The 15,692-nt window shown below is 41.9% G+C and overlaps 1 protein-coding gene across 1 annotated transcript in view; it reads left to right on the plus strand.

The window, feature by feature from the left end:
- The window catches only part of TTLL11 (tubulin tyrosine ligase like 11), a 285,959-nt gene that overhangs the window by 52,395 nt on the left and 217,872 nt on the right, over nucleotides 1-15,692 (plus strand). Inside the window, exons 2-3 of the mRNA XM_017884248.1 lie at nucleotides 7,543-7,639; nucleotides 14,950-15,083. Coding sequence (XP_017739737.1) covers nucleotides 7,543-7,639; nucleotides 14,950-15,083 — 231 coding nt within the window. The remainder of the gene's footprint in view (nucleotides 1-7,542; nucleotides 7,640-14,949; nucleotides 15,084-15,692) is intronic.

Genomic DNA, 15,692 nt, shown 5'->3' on the forward strand with positions numbered 1-15,692 from the left:
TGGCGGGGGTGGTGGGGGCGTGCTCCAGCACAGGGTGCAGCCCTACCTGAAATGCCCCCTGCTGAAGTCTCATCTCCACCACTTCCCTCTTGTCCTCTCTGCTGCAGCCACCCTGACCCTCCTTCAGGCTTTGCATTGTGTCAATGACAGTCCTACTTCTCTGCTTTTACACATTTATTTTCTGTCTGAACGCCCTTCCTCCCTCATCTCCTAGTCAACTCCCATTCTTCCTTCCAATCTCAGCTCAAATTGTCCATCCTCAGGAAAAGGTTGGCCATTTGATTTATTGCCCAAACTGGGATACATTTGAAAGTGCAAGGGGTGTTATAAACAATAACATCAGGACAACAGGCATACGCTGGAAGCTTCCTGGACAAATGGACACCCCTGACATGGGATGACCTTCTCAGGCTCCCCAGATGTGATTGGGTCCCCCTGTGCCCTCGTTGCTCTCTGGTATTCCTTCCACAGCCCCTACCATGGTTTATAGTGATAACTTTGAGCACCATCTGGCTTATCGCCTTCTCCCCAGTGGACTGTATACTCCATGAAGGCAGACATGTCCTGTTGTGTTGTTGGCTCCTGAGACCCTTTGCTGCATAGGAGGTACTTAATCAACACCTAATGAGTACCTGAATCAATGATGGAACTCAGATTGTATTGTTCTGTGGCATGTACTAGGCACTTCCATTTCCATATCTTGGTTGGTTCTCCTCGCTATCTTCCCACGTTTCCTCATCTCCATCTCCTGAGGATAGAGGCTTGATTACGATCTCACAGTGAGTGCCAGAGACAAGTCTAGGACTCTCAGGTCTTCTGATCCCAAATCCAGTGCTTTTCCCAAAAGTGTCTGAGGAAGAGAAAAGGAAAGATGTCTACCGGATTTAGAACCCGGGTAACTGCGAGGATGGTCAGGACTGGAAAAAGATGGAGAATGGGGATCTGAGAACCATTTGTCAGTTTGCAATGCTCCATGACAATCTGAACAGCATTCTATGCTGCAGACAGCTCAGAGTAGAGCCACAAATGGCCCCTCAGCCGCAGAGGGTGTATTAGTCTGTTCTTGCTATAAAGAGGTACCTGAGACTGGGTAATTGATAAGGAAAAGAGGTTTAATTGGCTCGTGGTTCACAGGTTGTACAGGAAGAATGGCTGGGGAGGCCTCAGAAACTTACAATCATGGCAGAAGGCAAAGAGGAAGGAGGCATCTTACGTGGAGAGAAAGGGGAGGTGCTACACACTTTTAAACAACCAGATCTTGTGAGAATTCACTGTCACGAGAACTGCAAGAGGGAAGTCTGTCCCCATGAACTAATCACCTCCCACCACGCTTCTTCTCCAACACTGGGGATTGCAAGTCGACATGAAATGTGGGCAGGGACACAAATTCAAACTGTATCAGGGGCTTAAGCAGATGGTGTTTTTTTATTGTGGTAAAACATACATGATATAAAATTTACCCTTTTAACCATTTTTAGGTGTACAGTTCAGTGGCTTTAAGTATAATCACATTGCTGTCCAGCCATCACTGTCATGCATCTCCAGAACTTTCTCATCTTCCCCAACTGAAACTCTGTACCCATTAAACACTAACTCCCTATTTCTGTTCCCTTCAGCCCCTGGCAACCACCATCCTACTTTCTGCCTCTATGAATTTGACTACTCTAGGTGCCTCAGATAAATAGAATCATATGATATTTGTCTTTTTGTGTCTGGCTCATTCACTTAGCATCACATCTTCAAGGTACATCCATGTTGTAGCAGAATTTCCTTCTTTTATGAGGCTGGATAATTTTCTATTGTATTTATATACCATATTGTGTTTATTTCTTCATCCACTAATGGACACACCTGGGCTTTTTCTATATTTTGGCTATTGTGAATAATGCTCCTATGATTGTTGTATATAAATATCTGTTTGAGTTTCTGCTTTCATTTCTTTTCCTTTTTTTGAGATGGAGTCTCATTCTGTCACCCAGGCTGGAGTGCAGTGGTATGATCTCGGCTCATTGCAACCTCTGCCTCCTGGGTTCAAATGATTCTCTTGCCTCAGCCTCCCAAGTAACTGGGATTACAGGCGCACCACAACGCCCGGCTAATTTTTGTATTTGTAGTAGAGACGGGGTTTCGTCGTGTTGGCCAGGCTGATCTTGAACCCCTGACCTCACGTGATCTGTCCACCTCAGCCTCCCAAAGTGCTGGGATTACAGGGGTGAGGAACTGCACCCAGCCTGCTTTCATTTCTTTTGGGGGATACACCCAGAACTGGAATTGCTAGATCAATCAGCCAGTAATTTTTTTTAAACTACAGCAGCTTTCTATATTCTTAATGCACAAGGGTTCCAATTTCTCTGTATACTTGTCAACGCTTATTTCCCATTTTTTTTCTTTTTTAGATAGGATCTCTCTTTATCATCTAGGCTGGAGAGCAGTGGTGCAATCATAGTTCTCTATAGCCTCAAACACCTGGGCTCAAGCAATCCTCCCACTTCAGCCTCCCGAGTAGTTGGGACTACAGGCATGCCACCATGCCCAGCTAATTTTTTGGGTATTTTGTTGCTGTTGTTTGTTAGATGGGGGCCCTGCTATGTTGCTCAGGCTAGTCTTGAACTCCTCCCATTTCAGCCTCCCAATGTGCTGTCATTACAGGTGTGTGCCGCCTCACCCAGCCTGTTTTTGATAATAGTTATCCTAATGGGTATGAAGCAGTTTCTTTTGATTTTGATTTGCAATTTTTAAAATAATGATGTTAAATATGTTTTCATCTGCTCATTGCCATTAGTATATCTTGGGAGAAATGTCTATTCAGGAGTTTTGTCCATTTTGTAAGTGTTTTTTCATTGTTTGAGTTGTAGGAGTTTAAAAATATATTCTGAATATTGATCTATTATCAAATATATGATTTTCACATATTTTCTGCCATTCTGTGGGTTACCTTTTCACTCTGTTCGTAGTGTTTTTTGATGCAAAAAAGTTTTTAATTTTAATCTTTGATTTACCTATTTTGTTTTTTGTTGGCTGTGCTTATGTTGTCATATCCAAGAAATCATTGCCAAATTCAGTGTTATGAAGCTTTTCTCCTATATTTTCTGTATTTCTAGTGTTATGAAGCTTTTCTCCTATATCTTCTGTATTTCTGGTGTTAAGCTTTTCTCCTATATTTTCTATATTTCTAGTGTTAATGAAGCTTTTCTCCTATATTTTCTATATTTCTAGTGTTATGAAGGTTTTCTCCTATATTTTCTATATTTCTAGTGTTATGAAGGTTTTCTCCTATATTTTCTTCTAGAGGATTTAATAGTTTTGGCTCATGTTTAGGCCTTTGATCTATTTTGGGTTAATTTTTGTATACAGTATAAGGTAAAGGTCCAACTTCATTCCTTTTGCATGTGGATATTCAGTTTTCCCAGCACCGCTTGTTGAAAAGACTGCCCTTTCCCTATTGAATAGTCTTGTCATCCTTGTTGAGAATCATTTGATCACACCTGAGAGACTTTATTTCTGAGCTATCCTATCCCACTGGCCTCTATATCTGTCTTTATGCCAGTACCACATTGATCTTTTTTTCATTTGTTTTGTTTTCATTTTAAAGCATTTTGGTTCACACAGCAAAATTGAGCATATGGTGCAGAGATTTTCCATATACCTTTTCCCCCACCTGCATTCACAGCCTCCCCCACCATCAAAATCCTGAATCAGAGTGGTGTATTTTTTACAACTGATGAAACTACATTGACATGTCATCATCACCCAAAGTCCATAGTTTACATTACTGTTCACTCTTGGTGCTATTCTATGGGTTTTGAAAAATGTATAATGACATGTATCTGCCATTGTAGTATCATACAGAGTATTTTCACTACTCTAAAATCCTTTGTACTTCACCTATTCATCTTTTCCTCCCCTCTGGCCCCTGGCATATACTGATCTTTTTACTGTCTGTAGTTTTGCCTTTTCCAAAATGTAATTTAGTTGGAATCATACAGCATGTAGCTTTTTCAGATTGGCTTATTCCATTTAGTAATATGCATTTAAGATTCCTCCATATCTTTTGTGGCTTGACAACTCATTTCTTTTTAGCACTGAAAATATTTCATTGTTTGGATATACTGTAGTTTATTTATCCACTCACCTACAGAAGGACTCACCTGCTGAAGGATGTCTCAGCTGCTTCCAAGTTTTGGCAGTTATGAATACAGCTACTATAAACATTCATGTGCAGATTTTGTGTGGATATAAGTTTTCAACCCATTTGGGTAAATACCAAGGAGAGCTAATTGCTGGATTATATAATAAGAGTATGTTTCATTTTGTAAGAAACTGCCAAATTGCCTTCTAAAGTGGCTTTACCATTTTGCATTTCCACCAGAAAGGAATGAGGGTTCCTGTTGCTCGACGTCCTTGCCAGCATTTGTTGTGTCAGTGTTTTGGACTTTGGCCATTCTAATAGGTGTCTGGTGGTATCTCATTGTTATTGAATACACTATTTGATTACCATAACTTTGCTACAGGTTTTGACATCAGGAAATGTGAGACCTTCAGGCTGGGCGCAGTGGCTCATGCCTTTAATCCCAGCACTTGGGGAGGCCGAGGCAGGTGGATGACCTGAGGTCAGGAGTTCGAGACCAGCCTGGCCAACATGGTGAAACCCAGCCTCTACTAAAAATACAAAAAATAGCTGGGTGTGCTGGTGGGTGCCTGTAATCCCAGCCACTCGGGGGCTGAGGCGGAAGAATCGCTTGATCTGGGAGGCAGAGGTTGCAGTGAGTTGAGATTGCGCCACTGCACTCCAGCCTGGGTGACAGAAGACTCTGTCTCAAAAAAAAAAAAAAAAAAGGAAGTGTGAGAACTCTACTTGGTTCTTTTTTTTTTTCAAGATTGTTTTGGCTATTTGGGGTTCCTTGTAATTCCATATGAATTGTAGGGTGGATTTTTTTATTTTGAAAAAAAGTTATTGGGATTTTGATAGAGATTGCATTGCATCTGTAGATCATTTTGGGTGGTATTGACATCTTAACAATATTAACTCTTCCAGTCTATGAGCATAGGATATCTTTCTATTTATTTGTATTAATATCTTCTTTAATTTCTTTTACAAATATTTTATAGTTTTCAGTGTACAAGTCTTTCACCTTTTGGTTAATTCCTAAGTATTTTATTCTTTTGATGCTATTATAAATGGAATTCTGTAAAAAATATCCTTTTTGGATTGTTCATTATCATGTGTGAAGACACAGTTGATTTTTATGTGTTGATTTTGTATCCTGCAACTTTGCTGAATTTGTTTATTACTTTTAATATTTTTCTGTGGAATCATTAGAGTTTTCTACATATGGGATCATATCATCAACGTACAGACAATTTTGCTTTTTGTTTTCTAATGTGGATACCTTTTATTTCTTTCTCTTGCCTATTCTGGCTAGAATTTATAATACTATGTTGATGTTAAATAGAAGTGGGCATCTTTATCTTACTCCTGATCATGGAGGAAAAACTTTCAAGCTTTTAGTATTTTACCATTGAGTATCATGTTAGCTGTGTAAGCGGTAAGCGGACAGTTTTAAAGGAGCTTAAAAGAAGTAGGATTATGAAATACTAGGACTTATTTAAAATTATGTCCCCCATATTTCTAGCACATAGTCTGACATATAATAATTACTGAGTGAATGGACATGTTTTTAAAAATGGTGGTTTGTCAAAACTGAATGAGCTAAAGGTGCCTCTAAATGGAGGATCTGTTTGGTGTTTATGAGGGTGGTAAGGATTGAAGAGTGATGAAAAAGGAGATAAGAGTCATTGGGTTGCCCGCTGACAAAGTGTTGGTTCCTCATGGTGGGCAACAAAGCCACTTTACCCTTTGCTTGGGTAACCTGCTTAATTCTGGTTATTTTCTCCTTCTCTGTATTAGCACTTAACAACTAGAAGAAAATAACATATGTTGTATTTCTTTGTATTTGTGAGTACTGAATTAATAACTTACAGCCTATTGCATAAAAAGAAAATGAGCAAAATGCTATAAATTATAGATGGAAGGTGTTAATATGAGTAGAGTGTACAACATATGCCTCACTGTGCACAGCTTTGAAAGAATGTGACTGATTTAAGTGACTTGAGTCTGGCTTCATTTCAATGTGGAATGGATGGAAAGCATTGAGTCACCACCATTTCATTAGTAAGGCTATGTTCTTCCATCGGACCTTGGCTCCCCAACTTGAAGTAGGTAAAAATTCTGATTACCTGTAGTCCTAGAATGGGAAAATAAAAAGATTTTTATTTAATGTGTTAGCATTCCTATTCGCGTGCACTTTTAACAAGCAAATTCTGAATATGAACTAACATGGCCTCCCTTTTCTCCTTTAACAAGGTAATCTGAGTTACAGATTTAAAAAATAGGTTCATTAAATGCAGAGCTTGTTGATAACTTTGAGAAGCAGCAGGATGTAGTGGAAAGAACAGGCACTTTTGTCTCAGTGAGAGATTTTCTGGCTGCAAATAATTGAAACTCTATAGCTTGTGCCAAACAGGATTTTAGAAGACCAAAAAGGTATTCTCAGAATACAAGGCTGTCTTACAGGCTCATGCGGGTCTGAGGCCATTCAGTCTGTGTTTCTAGGATTATGTGGTCTCATCTCTGCCTTCCCTCCCACTCCTGCTCCTTTCTTGTCTCTCAGCAGACTGGCTGTCTCTGCTCCTGTGCACATAGCCGAGCACAGCTGCCCTGCCCTGGCTTTTTATCCCTGCCAGTTCAAGGGCCAGCAGAGGCTGCCTGGCATCTCTGATTTCCAGATTCCTAGAAGAGAGAATCTGGTTATCTCATCTTGAGTCAGATGACCACTCCTGATTTGTTTATTTATTAATTCAGGAAGTCTTTATGAGTTTCAGGAACTGTTTTAGGCATTGGCATTCATCTTACCTTCATGGAGAGAGAGAGAGAGAGAGAGAGAGAAAGACTGTGTGTGTGTGTGTTTGTGTGTGTGTGTGTGTGTGAGAGAGAGAGACTGTGTGTATGTGTGTGTGAGAGAGAGAGAGAGAGAGAGAGAGAGAGAGAGAGGGGAAGAGGGACTCTGAAAGCTTATTCTTTTGGGCTCGGTTAAGGGTTGTAATTTTCAGAGGAAGGGACGTATGGGCTTGGAATTTGGATAGACCCAGACTCAAATCCTGGTTCTTCCCCTTACCAGCTCTGTGTGGCCCTTGGGCATGTTAAATTACCTCTGTCAGCCCCAAGTTTTGAATTAGCAAAATGGGAGTAATCCTTTATAGGGTAGTTATAAGGATTAAGGTAAAATGGTGCCTGCAAAGCCAGGAGTGTAGTATCTGCCACATGTAATCAGAGCTCTACCACTTGGAACAAGTTTTTAAACCTGTCTGAATCTGTTTCCTCATCTGTAAAATGAGAAAGAATATCACTTACCTCATATGCGTATTAGAAGGATTAAACCATAGTAAGTGCACCAGGGTGCCAGGAATTTGTACGTTAACGGATACTCAGTGTGGTCACTGCTCTTCTTATTCTTATTGTGAGTCACATTTTTTCTCTTCTAGTTCCCATTTGGCCGGCGCTTGCCTTGTGATATCTACTGGCACGGAGTTTCATTTCACGACAATGACATATTCTCCGGTCAAGTGAACAAGTTTCCAGGTATTTGCTGTTATTGTTGACATTTAAAAATGTTTCTAGGGCCAAATCTCAGGTACACTTTTCTACAAAACATGACAGTTATTTTGAGATCAAACTTGGGGACTCTTAATTGGGAATTGCTGTGTTCACTAGCCATTAAGGATTTAAGGATTGGAGACAGACTTTTAAAGGTTCAAAGGCAGGCTTTCTTGGTCTAATTCCACTGGTGGAAGAACATGGTTTCCACTTTTTGGGTTATACATATAATGTGGGGTTCTAATGAGAGGAATATATTCTGAAAATGAAAAAATAATAGAACATTTCACTCTTGCAGGAAACAAAAGTACCAAAATTCTAGGCATATGTCATTGAAATGGGGTATCAGCTTCCCTTTTCTTTAAGTATTATATTTGGAGGTATCATTTTTAAAACCAAATATACAGTCTCCATACTAAGTACTACAGGCTGCAGACAGCCTCTGCCTTTTGCCTAATGACATTATCTCAGCAAGACTTATCCTACAAGGAGAAATCTTAGTGCTAGAAAGGCATCATAGCCAGCACTAAGATATCCTCCCTCACTCCACTACCAACCTCCCAATACAACTTTTTTGTTTTGCATTTTAATCTCTACCACTTTTTTGAGATGGAGTCTCGCTCTATCGCCCAGGCTGGAGAGCGGCGGCATGATCTTGGCTCACTGCAACCTCTGCCTCCCAGGTTCAAGCAATTCTCCTGCCTCAGCCTCCCGAGTAGCTGGGATTATAGGCCTGCACCACCACACCCGGCTAATTTTGTATTTTTAGTAGAGACAGGGTTTTGCTATGTCATGTTGGCCAGGCTGGTCTCAAACTCCTGACCTCAAGTGATCCACCTGCCTCAGCCTCCCAAAGTGCTGGGATTACAAGCGTGAGCCACTCTACCGGGTCCCTTCATTATTTTTGATGGCTGAATGAAGAGGATATTTAAGATGGTAGGACAGCTTAGGGAGAAGGAGCACTGGATTAAGCTGGGTATGATACAGTCAAAGGGCCTTCCACTTATTTTTTAAAATGTTAATATATTCCACAGACTATATTATAATGTCATAATAAATAATTTCTGAAAAGAACATTACCCAGATCCCATGTCTCATTTAACAAAATAGCGATGTGAATATTTCTATATTTCCTCCCAAACCTGAAGCATGTTTACTCATCCGTTTTGCATGGTTGCAGTCCTAGTGTAGTAGCCTAAATATAAGGTGTTTTCTCTTAGTATTTTATCAATTTTACCTATTTTAAAGGGAGAATTAGTTTACTCTTTCCTTGACGTTCTATCCCACGTCTTTAAGAAAACATATCGCAGAAAACACAATAGCCGTACGTTATACACTGGGTGGTAGTTATGCCACATCCACTAGGGGTTTTCACCTAAGCATGCAGTCTTACAAGTTCACTATCACAGACCACACTTGGCTCAGATTCACTTAGAAGGATATAGGGCAGGAAACACAGCTTGCTGGCCAGTCAGTGTCAAGCATTTCTCTTCAGTGGACTGTTTGCAGGAGTTCCAGGGACTAGTCTCTGGCTCCTCAAGTGAAAGCTCAGGTGCAAAAGGACTAGATCCACATTGGCGGATATGAGTCTTTCTTGGCTTAGATACCCCACAGGAGCCAGTATCTCTTAGAAGTGCTCCATAGTATGGCTTCTAAGGTCCCAGCAAGGGTCATATTAAGTTATAAGAATCATCGCACTCAGAAAAGCTTGGAGCTATGGCTTTCTACTAGATATTTATGCAATTTACCAAATCAGGGATCATTTTAACCATATGCTTTGTGCCTAGTAATTCAGCTAACATTCTGCCTTCATTATTTTCTAGGGGAACCGAGATAGAAAGTTAACCCAAGGTCAAATTTATCCTTAGAGAAGGAGAAAGGGTTTTGTTACAGAACAAGAATGATTGTTGCAGCCAGAGTTCTTGCCCAACAGTTTAATGGGATAGCTATTATTTTTTGCGTCTTGCTGCTCAGAGAAGGATGCTTTGTGATGCCATTTAAAGGACTTATTAGGATGTTGGAGGAATACAGTTTGGAAGAGAAAACGCTTTAAATGAGGACAGAGTTCCTAAGACATGAATCATCAAATGAGGCTTCATTTACATTTTCCCCATTTTCTCATGCCTCACCTAGTGTCTGAGATTGGGAAAGAAGTAGCTATAGATCTACATTCGGAATACAAATTGGAAATATAGAATGAAGTACCCCCCAAGGATTAGTTTCATTAAAGGTGCTAGAATGATATTCATTCCAAAGAAGCAAGTTTGCCCCATCCCGTATTCCACATGTCAGTGATTGGAACATAGACTTTTCCACTTTACTAACAGAAATTAATTAGTTCTAATGACAAAGTAGGCTCTTGAACCTCTAGGCAGAGGAACAGTGCTGCCATACCCTCTGCCCTGTGAAAGGTAGTAATCCTCAGCAGAGGGGTGATTCCAGAACAGTCTGTCCTCTGATACCAGTTTGTGTCCAAGCTTATCTTCTGTCTCTCATATATCCCATAACTCTAAAATGCACTTTCTATGCATTGTATATTACTTATGGTAAGTTCTAGTGGATCTCCCAGGCAAGTATAAACACTGTATGTGCTGGGTCAACTGAGAATGGATATATACACATGGAAGTGATTAATTTTCTTTGTGTCAGCACATTAGATTTTAGTCACTTTTCTATGGGTAATTTCCTGGTTCAAAATACATTATTATATTTTGGCTGATGAATTAAGACTTTCTATGAAAATAATCTGATTTAGATACGTCTAAAGAAAGTAGATTATTAGATATGTCTACTTTCTTTAGACGTATCTAAATCAGACATGTCAGATTAGACATATCAGATTTAGCTCTAAGAAAGTCCAAAACTGTCCATTCTCAGCTTCTGAGCAGGTCTTTTGCTGAGTTTCAGGGTCTGAGATGTATGGCATCACATGGCAGGTGGTACCTGAGAGCCCACCTGAGAAGGGGGCTTTCTGCTGGAGAGGGAGGGAGCTTCAGTGAGGAACATGTGGGGACAGCCATCTATCAAGCATTGGTCTGGGCTCTGGAGCTGCAAAGACACAGAGAAAGGCATGTAAAGAGAGAAGAAAAATGCAGTCTAAGGGCTATGCTGGAGGAAGCTGGAATGCTGTGGAGTCTGGAGCAAGGGCAGGCAACCTAACCCAGATTTGCCCACGGAGCAGCAGGGTGAGAGATCCTGGAGAAGAGGACTGGCGTGGAAACTGAGCCTCCAGGATGGATGGGCCCGATCCCCATGCCAAACAAGGGAGCAGAGTTGGTGCAAAGACAGAATGCCTTGAGCATATTGTTCATTCAGCAAAGGGCAAGTGACTCACCATGGTTAGAGGGCATCAGGTGAGCGGGGTAGGGGAGGGGTGGTGAGCAGGAACCCAAGTATAGCATTGTTAGAGCCTGAAAGTCATGGGGAACCACTGAGGAATTTTTAAGCCAGACAGTGACACGGGTCAGCTTGCATGTTAGCAAGATCAGCCAGAGGGACACATTAGAAATGGGTGAGACGGCTGAGAGAAGAAACAGAGATATAGCTAAGAGTCTGCTACAACATCCACCCAAGAGATGAATGAATCAGTGGCAATGGGAATAGAATAGGATGGATCTGAAAGTATTTATTTGTTGTTTGGTGGTTCTGATGTGTTTTTGCCAAGAGTTATTGTTATAAATAATATTTTGATTGAATAGTGCTCCAAGTATAGCTCAGTTTTGATTTGTTTTGTTTTATGTTAACTGGGTTAAGTAGGGCTGCATGGGCAGACCTGAGATTGAACTGTTATGCTCTCAGTTAACTTGAATGGGATGAGACCCACCAGGCCTTGAGACTCCAGCGTAGCAGACGGAAGCACCAGGCCTGCCTCAGAAGGCGGGGCAGGAGGTAAGCCCTTGGTGTCAGAAACTCCCACCTGAATTAGGAAGTTTTCCCAATTGATAGGGGAACTGCCCTCATAGGGACATCTAGGGAGAGACCTTATTGAGAAACCTAGGTGGACAGTCAACCTCAAAAGGAGCTGTTAGGTAGCAGGACCCCAGACACTGGACTAAAGTCACCGACAGGAGGAATCCATTCCTTGCGGAGTGGGCTTGAGGGGAACAGAGGAGAGGCTAGAGAGAGGAGGGGCATTGGAAAGAACAAAGAAAAGGCCTCAACTCTGTGCATTGCTAAGGCAGCCGCTCAGGCTCCAAGAGCAAAAGATAAGGTCACCAACATTTGGAGACAAGCAATAGAGCACCGGAAAAATGGGTAAAATTCTTCTTATTTGATTGGAATACAAAGTCTAGGTCAGACTTTTAGCAGAAGGGAGCTGGGGGTTAGACCTAGAGCTTCTATCTCAGATCGGAATTGGTCCTAGAGCCCAGGGAGGGGACGCAAGTGACAAGGGGTCAGGTGCTGCAACTGCTTAGGGAAACGGGACAGGGCCTGGAGCCAGTAGGGCCTGAAGTCAGCAGAGCTGGCCATGACCTCCCTTCTCACAGATTTTCTCTGGGAACATGTGTCCTGGATCAGCTAGAAACCCTGCTGTGCTTGTCAGGATCATAATGAGAGAAAATGCCACTCCCACACCTGTCTCTGAGCCACCTCCAGAGGTGGAGATGCCAGCAGCTTCCATGTGGGTTCTAGTGAGGGGCCAGAAACTGCCTGGTGGCACTGTATAGTAGCACAGCTTAGATATGGAGGAGCAAAGGTTTGGTGCTAAGTGGAATGAGAGAGGTCTACACCAGTGCCTTCTGGAGACAGGCATTCAGGCAGGGTCTGAGTGAGCTGCCTCCGGCCTGCAGGCAGGAAGTGCCTGGCTTCCAGGGGTGCTTCTTAAGTTGGCCATTTTCAGTAGAAAACTGCCTGGAGACACAAAGGTAAACTTGGAAACACCTATTAGCTGGTGTGGGGCCTGATGATGCACATTACACAAGGAGCCACTGCTGATATTAAATGAATATTGACTGAATTTGCTGGACATAGCTTTTCACAAAACTTTTCTGGAGCACCCAGACTGCCCTCATGTACTCACAGCCCTCTGGGTTATGTGAGCCCTTCTGACCTGCTGAGGGATTTTGGAAAAAGAACCTTCCCCCAGCACAACGACTTTAAAGTGCAGAAAATACCACAACAATATTTGGTCAGGAGGCACCCTCTACGTGGAGTAAGGTGCTGTATTACAGTTAGTTATGAAGGCTTTCAGTTCAATACGGTAACTAAAATGTTAGTTAACCTCAAGCAAAAGGATTCCAAAAAAGTTGAAGTTTTGCTTTGTTTACTTTGTGGTCAGCTCTTGTGTTTATAATGCAATTATTCTAATTTTGTGGGGGAATAAAAGGAAATAGCTGTGATTTTCCAGACTCCCTTCTTGGGAAGCTCAGAACAGTGTCCTCAGTGAGTTTTCTTGACTATTGAACAGTTCATGTTAGAGAACAGTTTATTAGTGCTTTTTAAGCTCCTTTATTTCTTACTTAACCCTTCCCTATATCCTTCTAAACAACAACTAAGACCTGGACACTGACATCTTGAAGCTGGGATCTTTAGATTTATTGCACTTTTTAATATGCTGACGGAAGCAAGAAGGTGGTTCGTAAAACTTTCCTTCCCAGATGTTTACCCTTTACTTTCTGAACGTGGGAATTTAGAGGAACCTCATTCATTCTGACTGCCCATTTGGAATGTGTGATAATTTGGGCATGCCAAGCTGACATGGAACTTCGTATTTTCTATTAAAAACAATTTTGCTAAGCACATTTCTAGTGTCAGTAATGGAACTGTTTGGTCTCTTTCAGGGTAAAGGACATTTTAGCCTCCATTTTGGCAGTGATATTTGTCTTAAAAAATAAACATGATAGCCGGGTGTGGTGGGCACGTGTGTAATCCCAGCACTTTGGGAGACTGAGGCAGGTGGATCACCTGAGGTCAGGAGTTTGAGACCAACCTGGCCAACATGGTGAAACCCCTTCTCTACTAAAAGTACAAAAATTTGCTGGGCGTGGTGGCATGCACCTGTAATCCCAGCTACTCAGGAGGCTGAGGCAGGAGAATTGCTTGAAGAACCCAGGAGGCAGAGGTTGCAGTGAGCTGAGATCGTGCTATTGCACTCCAGCCTAGGCAACAAGAGCGAAACTCTGCCTAAAAGAAAAGAAAAGAAAAGAAATAAGGATGATGCCGGGCATAGTGGCTTACGCCTGTAATTCCAGGGCTTTGGGAGGCCAAGGCGTGTGGATGGCTTGAGCCTAGAAGTTCAAGACTAGACTGGGCAATAGTGAGACCCTGTCTCTACAAAAACAAAAGCAATACAAAAATTAGCCAGGCCTGGTGGCACACACCTGTTGTCCCAGCTACTTGGGAGGCTGAAGTGGGAGGATCACTTGAGCCTGGGAGGCAGAGGTTGCAGTGAGCTGAGATCATGCCACTGCACTTCAGCCTGGGCATTAGAGCAAGACTGTGTTTCCAAAAAAAAAAAGAAAGAAAAAAAAAGAAAAAAGAATGAAACATGCTAAAATTGATAATAATTTTTACCTATTTGCTTAAAATTTGCTATGATATATAGTACTCAGTTTCTTCTCTTGTCAGACTTACTAGTGATGTTATATGAAAAAAAAATCCACCATTCTTTTCATGTTTTATAACAGTGAGACATTTTAATTCCCTCTGGGCAAATTAATGAGATAGGATCAATGTCAGTGTTAGTCCTTATAACTGAGGAACTCCTACAGATTGCATTTTTTCCCTTAAAGTATAAATCATGGTATTCTTTTTATTTCCTGTCCTTCATTCAAGGAGACAGATTTTATGCTGAAAGATGTGTGTTTTCCTATTTCATGCCTTTAATACTCATGAAACAGTAAAAGAAAGAAACTTAATTAAGCCTCTCATAATGTAACCGGAGTCCACTAGATAATATTCTCTAGGGTGCAAGATGGAAGGAATCCCAGAAGCATGTAAGGTGGCCCCAGATTAAAGAAGGTATTAAATTTTAAGTGCAAGATATAAATGGTTCCCTATTCATTACCTAAGGGGATGACAAAGAATAAACTAGGTGAAAACTCATTCCTTCAAACTGATGCTTCATTTTTATAAAGAGAAAAGAACACCCATCCATTACCTCAGGTTTTTCATTAACTCAGTAGTTCTTTCCAAACCATGAGTCACCGCTGTGGGGAACAACTCAGACCTTTTCTAAAAATCCTGCCTGAAAAAGAGAATATGTCGGGTGGGTGGTTTTAAAAGTCCCAAATAATGGCTGTTTTATAGCTAGTAGCCCACTGTTGTTAAAACCTCACAGCGTCTCTTCTCCCCAGGCATGACGGAGATGGTGCGTAAAATTACTCTGAGCAGAGCAGTGAGAACCATGCAGAATCTCTTTCCTGAGGAGTACAACTTCTACCCTCGCTCATGGATTCTGCCTGACGAGTTCCAGCTCTTTGTTGCTCAGGTAGATGGCACTCCGTCCCCATGACCCCTGAATTATATTATGGTTGCAACTGTGTCCTGGGTCCTGTGTGCTGGGAGCTGGGGCAGGGGGTCCCAGGAAGCTGAGACTAAGGGAGTGTCTTAACAGTACACAGTAGGTGTTGGCAGCTATTAAAACAGCTTGCAGAGTTGAACGAGTAGGGTGACAGGTAGGTAAATTGAAGAAACTGGTCTTGACACAAGGAGACAGATATCAGAGCTGGATCATGGAGTCAGGATGCTGGAGAGCCAGGGAGCTGGAGCCAGAGCAGGCGGTTGGGCCCCCAAGTAGAATGGGGCCACTGGGGGAATCCTAGAACCGTGGCTTCCCCAGCTTCCTGTGGCCTGAGATGTGGGAGGTCAGGCTCTGTTTAAAGGTCAGGGAGCAGGTCTGACAAACTCATGGGGAACCTTTTAAGTGTTTTGCTTTAAACTTGTTCCAGAATCACTTGTCAAGTGACCCATTCCATCTCGAAGCACTATGTTTGAGCATGTAATACCCTGGAGCCCTCACCACTGATTGTGAAGTGGAATCAGTAGGGAAGTGGAACTCAGAACTGCCATTTTTGTTAGCCTTTTGACAGTTTCATTT

Source organism: Rhinopithecus bieti, unplaced genomic scaffold (assembly GCF_001698545.2).
Source record: "Rhinopithecus bieti isolate Rb0 unplaced genomic scaffold, ASM169854v2 scaffold_13710, whole genome shotgun sequence".
Classification (NCBI taxonomy): domain Eukaryota; kingdom Metazoa; phylum Chordata; class Mammalia; order Primates; family Cercopithecidae; genus Rhinopithecus; species Rhinopithecus bieti.